At 41.7% G+C, this 10,251-nt stretch overlaps 1 protein-coding gene across 2 annotated transcripts in view; it reads left to right on the plus strand.

Moving 5' to 3' along the window:
* The window catches only part of sh3pxd2aa (SH3 and PX domains 2Aa), a 117,593-nt gene that overhangs the window by 29,741 nt on the left and 77,601 nt on the right, over positions 1-10,251 (plus strand). For both annotated transcript variants that reach the window (XM_046046772.1, XM_046046773.1), the window contains exons 4-5: positions 1,469-1,545; positions 5,237-5,328. In XM_046046772.1, the coding sequence (XP_045902728.1) occupies positions 1,469-1,545; positions 5,237-5,328 (169 nt within the window). The remainder of the gene's footprint in view (positions 1-1,468; positions 1,546-5,236; positions 5,329-10,251) is intronic.

Genomic DNA, 10,251 nt, shown 5'->3' on the forward strand with positions numbered 1-10,251 from the left:
ACCGCCAGGCTGTGGTCAGGAGTATATCAGTGGTTGATCAGTGGTCGGCAGTTGTTATTTATGAACAGCTCAACGACGCACTCAAAACGTGGTGTGGAGACCAGCGTCGGTTGACCTTGTCAGCTCGCGTAGTGTGTGACCTCCTGACACGATCAGTCACGTAGTGTGAACGCCACAACGACTTCAAGACTCCCGTCACAAGACGGCAAGTTGTGTAGTGTGAACAGCACGGCCATCGCCAACGCTGAAAGTTGTGTAGTCTGCACGAGGCACACGCTAAACAGCACGTCAAAGTTTAATTTCAGACCCTGGTCAGGCAGCATCTAACATTTGAGAAGTGTAAAGAAACTAAAGAAAATATAGGTATTAAAAAATATTGTTTTAGTATCCGTAACAAAACTCAGTCATCAGTTATTTAGATAGAGCTGAAACGACATGAGCAGTTTTAATAATCAGTAAGTAAATAAAAATTGAATGAAGAAAGAATTTCACAACATTTGATGGTTTTCTTCTACATTTCTAAACTGAAATTCTTGGGTTTTGGGCTGTTGGTCAGACAAAACAAGCTGTTAGACCAAATAATGAATAGAGATTTTAAAACTTCCCTTTGGTTCTTGTTGTCAGTCTTCCCAATAAAACTACAGCACTCCGACAACAATAGTAAAATTCTGCCTTGTCTCACCTCCATTTTGTGTCTTCTTTTATAGGCGCGCAGTGTACCACATGAGAACCTGTAATGCTAACCCACTCATACCTAATAGCTGATAGCATATTTACTTGAAATCATCAGGTTTCAGTCATATAAGGCACACTACTTGTCAGAAAGCCCTGATGGTGGTTTAAAATGATTTTCTTGGAAACTTATTTTGTATTTATTCATTGATCAGTAGCCCGGTGAATATGTAAAATGATCACTATGTTTATTCTTGGTCATGTAGCATTAGGACTGCTTAAATAGTACCTCCAAATGAGCTGATTGTGTAAGAAACACTCATCGCTTTACACTTTAAACAGGATGCAGTGCATATATTTTGATTGTAGGGGGTTGGTAGTGTGACTTTTATGTTCCCCCTGGGTGGGATGAGAGGAGGGCCTAAAATGCACGATGTATGTATGTATCCTAGTTTTTATTTAGAAAGTCATGTCACAGACAGAGGTCATGGAATCCATAGGGGAACATCTGGGGCCTTGAGTGTGGGACTTAGATTGCTTTGGCCATGATGAATCACCAGTGTACATTACGGACATCTCCTGGTCGGCCCGTGTATTACACAAAGCAGTCAGTGCTGCAAAATCAGTATAAACTTATTGTATTTTTCGGTAGGACTGTAAACGTGTCAAATATTTACTCCTCTTCTCTGTCTGTTGTCTCCTCTTCCTTTCCATCTATCATCACACAATTCCTCTGCTTTCCTTTCCCTCCTCCTGCATATTGATTTTTCTTCTTTCTCCTTTTCCTCCCCTTCAGGCAAAATCCTGTTCCGGAGGAGTCATGTGCGAGACGTGGCCATGAAGCGGTTGCGTTTCATCGATGACTACTGCAGGGTAAAGAGGCTTTACTGTCAACAACCTTTAGTTTCCCATTTGACTCTGGGGAATGTCCCCCAGCCTGTGAGGGGTCAAATGTCACGGCCCATATCGTCCTTTCACATGCTTGAAACATGGGACGTGAAAAGTCCTTGCAGTGTACAGCTCGCTCTCTCTCTCTCTCTCTCTCTCTCTCTCTATCTATATATATATATATATAAACACTATTCTGAGACATTTGAAGAGTCAGTAATCTGCTCCGAAAATTCAGTTGTCTGAGACTATGAAGGACTCACAGTGGTGGGGAAATGTAGGTCTTTTCCTACTGCATTTGAAGAAGGGTTGTTTATTTCCAGGGGTGCCACAGTCAGAAAAGCGGAGTGACCTAGTTGTGCATCAAAATTCTCAGTCATTGCATGAAACAGACTTTGAGCTCTTCTGTTATTTCCAAAAAGTCCCACTCACTAACTACCCTATCCCCTCATTTGAAAAAAGTTCTCCTCCAAATTAGCGTCCCGTTACCCGAAGAAAAAAGAATCCTTGAAAGCGGCGGCCTTTCGTCTTTCTCTAGTCAAAGGAAGGCTGGCCTTATCACTTCCTGTTCTCTCTCTTATTAGTTTTTATTTATTTATGCCAGATTCAGATCCTTTCCTCATGCCCTCCCCACTTCCTTGCATTTTGGAACAAAACCACACAAGCAGTAGGGAGAGCGTGTATTAAATCACATCTGGGCTCTTATGTTTGTCTCTATATGCACAGTTAGGGAGCAGCATTGTTGGCCTGCATTAAGAAAGGTTAGCCACAGTATCAGCTCAGTAATTAGGACCTTAAGAAGTTTAAAAACCAAAAGCAATCACACACATCTGACATTAACCTGATCTTTACCTCAGCGCAGGCAAAGGCTTCCTCATTACCAAAATATCCTGAAGCACTCTAATGTTTCCAGTTGCTATAGCAAGCCTGTTTTCTTTGCCCAGTACTGGAGTGTGCCACGCTGTTTACTTCCTACCTCCTGTTTATGAGGCACACAACAGAGAGGAAGAGTAATTATACAGTCTTCTCGAAGGATCTGCTCTGTAAAGATTGCAGGAGTCCAGCCAGCGGTAGGTGCACAGCGAGATATGACCTCTTCCGTCACAACCACAAGGCCATTTCAATAATATAGATCCAATGAATGAAATATGAAGGTAGCTCGGGCTGTGCCGATTTAAATGAAAAGCCTACACGCTACATATGTTGTTGCGTATCTTTACGGTCCAGCACCCTGGTTCTGTACATGAGCTATTCCTTTGGTGGGAGCTGACCAGATCATTAAATATAGATGGTTAGTCGGACAAATGATCCTCTCTTTGACTGTAGCATGGCTTTGTCAATGAACTTACAGAGAGTTAACAGTGTAGGAAGCATTGTTAATTTCCTTTTGGTGGCCAAACGTCTGTGTTGTTCACCTTAATTATATTGAGGTGAATCACACAGACCTCAGTTGTAATCAGTCTTGGGGAGTAACTAGTTACATGTAATTTAGTTATGTAATTAAATTCCAAAATAAATGTAACTGTAATCCATTACAGTTCCATTACAGGCGGCTGTGGCTCAGGAAGTAGAGCGGGTTCCATTAATCGGAAGGACGCCGGTTCAATCCCTGGCTCCTCCAGGTCGCATGTCAAAGTGTCTTTGGGCAAGAAACTGAACCCCGAATTGCCAGGGCATGAATGTGTGTGAATGTTAGTTTCTGTTTGAGCACTTAGGCTCAGTGTATAAATGTGAGTGGATGGTGAATGCAGATATAGTGTAAATATGAAAATGTTCATGACTAGATTGGGGGTAACATCTGAAAAATTTCTGTAAATACTGTAAAACTTTTATTATTAGCCAAGTCCCAAATAGCATTAACAATAACATTTTGACAAATAAACGCAGGTCTCCATTAAACTCCTGGTCTGGTTTTTTTAGAAGTTCTTCTGATGTATAAAATCTCTTAAACCCCGCGGGGTCGCCTTTAGCTTTAGCTGCTTCTAAGCTGCTTAGATCGTTAATACAAATATTAATGTTTAATATTATGATCAATATGTCAGATTCTCCACAATTCAATCGTTCAGTTCATTTAACGGAAACAACAAGCCCCAAAGTCTAATTGTTATAGATTTAACCGGAATGGTACAAGAGATGGAAAGAAAAAAAGAAGTTCCGACTCCCATTACCTTTTGAAGCGCTCGTTAAGTCAGAATGTGTCCGTTCCTTGATTATTTATATTCCTTTAGTCTGTAAGGGTCCACCGATCATAAGAATCAAAACAGCTTTTCATAAAAATTAATCCAAGTAATAAATCCTGTTATGTGAAGTCCATCGCTCTCAGTCTGCTAACTTCTGCCACACTTCTCTCATCCTGCACCCTGTTGTTGTTTTCGTTACGTTGCTGCCTACAAAATAAAAGCGCATAAGCCGTCTGTCGGAGATGAATGATTAAATCATTGATCAAATTGTAAAATTTATTTGATATTATTTAATAATTTAAAATTTTGAACAGTAATATTTTGTTTTAAGTAAATAAACTGTTAAATAGTAGCACAATTCCGTTTTGGCAGGGTCAATTCAGTGACTTAAGTGTCTATTAATCAAATTTTTCCGCTAGCTAGGCTATATGTTAAATAATATTCGTTTTGTTTCATTGCATGTTTTTCATGTGTCTTACTTTGCCATTTCCAGCCACAGTCTGCCAGTTAAATTGCCTCTCTAGAAATTTGAAAAGTAATCAAAAAGTAATTAAATTTAATAAGCTACATTACTTTGATAAATTAATTGAAATAGTTATTCTACAAGTTTGTTTCAAATAGGCTAACTTGAAATCGGTAACCTATTACATTTCCAAAGTATCCTCCCCAACACAGGTTGTTAAACATTTCCTCCAAAATCCAAGTTTAAAACCTAAACATTAAAATCTTTTTAAAGCTGCATTAGTGGATTATTTTGTTGTCATGTTTCTGGCTACTTGATAATTGCAAATCCAGTATTCAGTATTGAATGAAGTATTTAGTCTCCACCAAAACAGAACAAACAAACTTTTGTATTTTGCTGTATTCGGGACTTTTCTGGGCATTAACCTCTGTTCCTTGCTCTGCCTCTCCCTCGGGGCTCTGTTCTGCCATGTTTGACACTATAATCAAAAATCAAAAATGTTCCCGCAGGTAGTCCGGTACACTGCTCTTGAGTCACTGCCTTATGTAGGTACGTGTAGGTGGTACATTGGGTTGTGTCCTGGCAACCGCTGTCTGTGGGCGTGAGCTTCTGCTGTCATTGAGCCGGGGCCAACTTTGAATGTTGTGTTTACAAACCGCAGCCGACAAATCCTACTCATTCTGCCTTTAACTTGGTCTGCTTTTTGGTGCTAGGCAGTTAGCAGTAACAGTGGGTTTATCAGGGCAACTGTCTGCTGCATCTACAAGTGAGGTAGTTAAGAGTTGCAGGGCAAAAATATCTAAAGAAGCTGAAAGAGCTCTGTAAAGGTAAACGGTATCTATGGAGTGATAATTCCTTGTTGGTTTGTCTGTTTGAGTGGCCCGTTTAAAATTACACACAGTCATTTGATCCATTATTAATATAAAACTGTTGATCATTGCAGCTTTAATGTACTAAACAAGTAAAGAACATGATTTCAGATGTAGGCTGTCGTCTCAGTAACCTCCCTTTCTCGCTCTGTCTCTCTCTTCAGGCGCTGGTGCGACTCCCCCCTCAGATTTCTCAGAGTGAGGAGGTGCTGCGCTTCTTTGAGACAAAAGCCGAGGACATCAACCCCCCAGTGGAGTGAGTGTCACACACACATACTGTGCATGCACAAAGAAACGCAAAACACACGCTCTACGTAAAGGCTTATCCACCGCCTGATTTAGGCGTCAAATTCTCCAGTGACACCACCATTACTGCGGTGGTACTAGTGGGTGATCGATATGGGTTTTTCAAGGGCCAATGCTGATCCTGATATTAAGAGAGCAGGGCTGCCATTGGCCGATATATAATGCTGATATATCTATTATTCCATTCAGAGTACATCTGATATACATGGTTATCAGTAACGTGGTTTTAGCGGGAGTTGCAAATGAATGAAATAGAAAAATACTGTACATTGGGTTCTTCTGTAGATTTCAGAACATGACTGGAGTTTAAGGGAAAGTGGGGTACAGTTTGTCCGAAGTGACGTCATTATTCTCTACAGTATAAATATATTATTTAACGCTAGCCAGTAAGTGGTTTTAGATTAGATCCGCTTTCATTTAGGATCGGAGAAACGGAGGGCTTAAAGTTCTCCGGCGCTGTGCCGGAATTCCGGCGTGGGGCGTTTTATATTCGACAATATGTCTGTGGAAAGTATTCTTGCATATTTTTTTTTTTAACTGTACGTGATATGTGTGTGTGAAGCACCAGTCCGCAGCACAATTGGTGGTTCGGTGTATACACGAAAGAAAGAAAAGGGACTGGCACTTCCCGACTATGTGGACACTCATTGGCTGTTGAAGTCTGTAAACAGGGGAAGTTTCTATTGGGTCAACTGAGGTGTCTATCAAAGGTCAACGTGTAGGCACGCTAACTGAAGTTAGGCTGATATAAAACAACGCAACAGCAGTCCGTGTGTATTTATTGAAATAATAATGCTTTTTGGATTAAATATTTTATTGATCGTATGGACCTGCCAGCGTAACAAGGCCATTTTTGTCAGAATGCAATAAATCGGTGGACTACGGCTTCACAGATAAGTGGCGTCAATTCTGATTACAGGCAGTACTTGAAGAATCCATGTATGGTTCGTTCTTTCATTATTCCGTTTCAAAACCAAGTCGTTTTTTCAAAACGGAAAAACAGATAAACAGACATCAGTTTTTGTTTTTCTGCCCCCCCATCATATATTTCCACATTGAAGATTTCTTCTGAACAAAGTATAATTATCTTCTCGTCTTGTTCTTGTGAACCCAGTATCGTGTTTCCATGTGTCTGGTGAGCTAAGTGTATCGTCACGCCCCTAATCTAAGCCCCCGTACACATTTCAGGCACAGAAAATGTTCTTGCTTTAAGCCCTGGAACATATTAACATGTAAAAAAGATGATGATACAGTGCAGTATGACCAGTAGCCTTGGAGTCTAATGTTAGCTAATATTAGGAAACCTTTGATAGGTATTGCTATGTGCAGTAGCTGGCATTAATAGTTTGCTGACTCTTGTATGTATGTTTTAGTGCGCCGATGTCCTGTAATCACGACTAGTGAGGGCTGGTCAACAAAAATTGCATAGTCTCACTTTGAACCGTAGCCGATACAAATTTTAAAAGAACTTTGAAGTTCCTTGCGTGTGATTATAAATCAACAAACTAACTATTAATAGCAGTAACTAATCTATTAGTTATACACTGTACTAAATTTTGTTGCAAAGTTAAAGTTTTTTAGATGCTAACATATAACCATAGTTTCAATGGCATTTTCATGACTATATTTCAGCATGCAGCACGTTGTACAAGAGCTACTGGACGTGTTTCTTGACAAAAGTTGTACACACAGCTTCAAATCTTCATTCTTTACATAAATTATAGCATCATTGTTCAAGTTTACAAGTGAGATGCCACCGCAGTAATGATGGCTTATTTATTTTTGCCTACAAACTGGATCAGTCTGTACAGATTCATATGAATGCACACACACAGATGCACATGCATGCACACAGTATGTAAATTTGCTCATACTAATTACATGCACAACATGAAAACAAAATGTTGAAGAGGAATTAAATCACTTTAATCACACAACAATAGCTCAGAGTTGTTGATACACCTAGCACAAGTGCTTCAGCACCTGTGCATCGTGTCACGGATGTAACCGTCTTTTGCGTGTCGTTGTTTCACCCATCACCTCAAAAACAGCATGATTATACCGTGGCTAAGCTCATTACCCCTCTGTCTGTCCTCACTTCCTAGCCTATTCCCGAATCAGCTCTTTCTCTCTGAGTTCGTTGAAACCTCCTACCAGGCCAGACAGAAGGGGGGGTTACAGAGAATTGATGGATATGAGAGTGGGTGAGGAGAATGACTTGTTTCGTAGCAGGAGATAGCCCCTTTGGGTAGTTTTTAATTAGAGAACACACTCACTTCTCCAAAACTCAAATGACAGTATTGCACTATTCATTTGTAATGTGTTCCTGCATGCATCCTGAGACAGCTGCACACAAGTATTTGGTCTTGTTAGACCCAGGCTATGTCTTTTTTGGTATTTTAATTACTTTTCCCAATATTTTCTCCTCTCCTCTCCTCTGTTGTCAGTCTGTAGTTCAGAGTTTTGTCCTCATCTTTCTCTCTTGGATGTGAGGAAAGACGTGAAGCAGGCAGGATTTAGTGACCTCTCCCTGCCAGTGTTTTCCGGCACACCATGATAGGGTCTCTCTATCTTCCCCCCCTCCTCTAATTCTTTGTATCTGTCTCGGCTTAATAAATTCAAGTACGTTTAATTAATGTGACAACTCAAGGTTACAAACACCAACACCAATGCAGTCATGCGACTCATTCATTTCCTCGCTGTCCATACAAATTTCCATCTTGCTTACATCTCTCTTTTACTGTCTTTTGGTCTCTCCTCTTTCCTTTGTCTCTATGAGCATCATTCGCTCTCTTCTTTCTCCCAGTCTTTTCCTCTGTCCTGTATATGCCAGTGTAATTTAGACTGTAACAGACAGACTGTGACACACAGATTGTAACAGACAGACTGTAACAGACAGACTGTGACACACAGACTGTAACAGACAGACTGTAACAGACAGACTGTGACACACAGACTGTAACAGACAGACTGTGACACACAGACTGTAACAGACAGACTGTAACAGACAGACTGTGACACACAGATTGTAACACACAGACTGTGACACACAGATTGTAACACACAGACTGTGACACACAGATTGTAACAGACAGACTGTAACACACAGACTGTGACAGACAGACTGTGACAGACAGACTGTGACAGACAGACTGTAACACACAGACTGTGACAGACAGACTGTGACAGACAGACTGTGACAGACAGACTGTGACACACAGACAGTGACAGACAGACTGTAACAGACAGACTGTAACAGACAGACTGTGACACACAGACTGTGACAGACAGACTGTAACAGACAGACTGTGACACACAGACTGTAACAGACAGACTGTGACAGACAGACTGTAAAAGACAGACTGTGACAGACAGACTGTAAAAGACAGACTGTGACAGACAGACTGTAACAGACAGACTGTGACAGACAGACTGTGACAGACAGACTGTGACAGACAGACTGTGACAGACAGACTGTGACACACAGACTGTAAAAGACAGACTGTGACACACAGACTGTGACAGACAGACTGTGACAGACAGACTGTAACACACAGACTGTGACACACAGACTGTAACAGACAGACTGTAACAGACAGACTGTGACACACAGACTGTGACACACAGACTGTAACAGACAGACTGTAACAGACAGACTGTGACACACAGACTGTGACACACAGACTGTAACAGACAGACTGTAACAGACAGACTGTAACAGACAGACTGTGACAGACAGACTGTGACACACAGACTGTGACAGACAGACTGTGACACACAGACTGTAACAGACAGACTGTGACACACAGACTGTAACAGACAGACTGTAACAGACAGACTGTAACAGACAGACTGTAACAGACAGACTGTGACGCACAGACTGTAACAGACAGACTGTGACGCACAGACTGTAACAGACAGACTGTGACGCACAGACTGTAACAGACAGACTGTGACGCACAGACTGTGACGCACAGACTGTAACAGACAGACTGTGACGCACAGACTGTAACAGACAGACTGTGACAGACAGACAGACTGTGACACACAGACTGTAAAAGACAGACTGTGACACACAGACTGTGACACACAGACTGTGACAGACAGACTGTGACACACAGACTGTGACAGACAGACTGTAACAGACAGACTGTAACAGACAGACTGTGACACACAGACTGTGACACACAGACTGTGACACACAGACTGTGACACACAGACTGTGACACACAGACTGTGACAGACAGACTGTAACAGACAGACTGTAACAGACAGACTGTGACACACAGACTGTGACACACAGACTGTGACACACAGACTGTGACACACAGACTGTGACACACAGACTGTGACAGACAGACTGTAACAGACAGACTGTAACAGACAGACTGTGACACACAGACTGTGACACACAGACTGTGACACACAGACTGTGACACACAGACTGTGACACACAGACTGTGACAGACAGACTGTAACAGACAGACTGTAACAGACAGACTGTGACACACAGACTGTGACACACAGACTGTGACACACAGACTGTGACACACAGACTGTGACACACAGACTGTGACAGACAGACTGTAACAGACAGACTGTAACAGACAGACTGTGACACACAGACTGTGACACACAGACTGTGACACACAGACTGTGACACACAGACTGTGACACACAGACTGTGACAGACAGACTGTAACAGACAGACTGTAACAGACAGACTGTGACACACAGACTGTGACACACAGACTGTGACACACAGACTGTGACACACAGACTGTGACACACAGACTGTGACAGACAGACTGTAACAGACAGACTGTAACAGACAGACTGTGACACACAGACTGTGACACACAGACTGTGACAC

The sequence above is a fragment of the Micropterus dolomieu genome, linkage group LG04, assembly GCF_021292245.1.
Source record: "Micropterus dolomieu isolate WLL.071019.BEF.003 ecotype Adirondacks linkage group LG04, ASM2129224v1, whole genome shotgun sequence".
NCBI lineage: Eukaryota > Metazoa > Chordata > Actinopteri > Centrarchiformes > Centrarchidae > Micropterus > Micropterus dolomieu.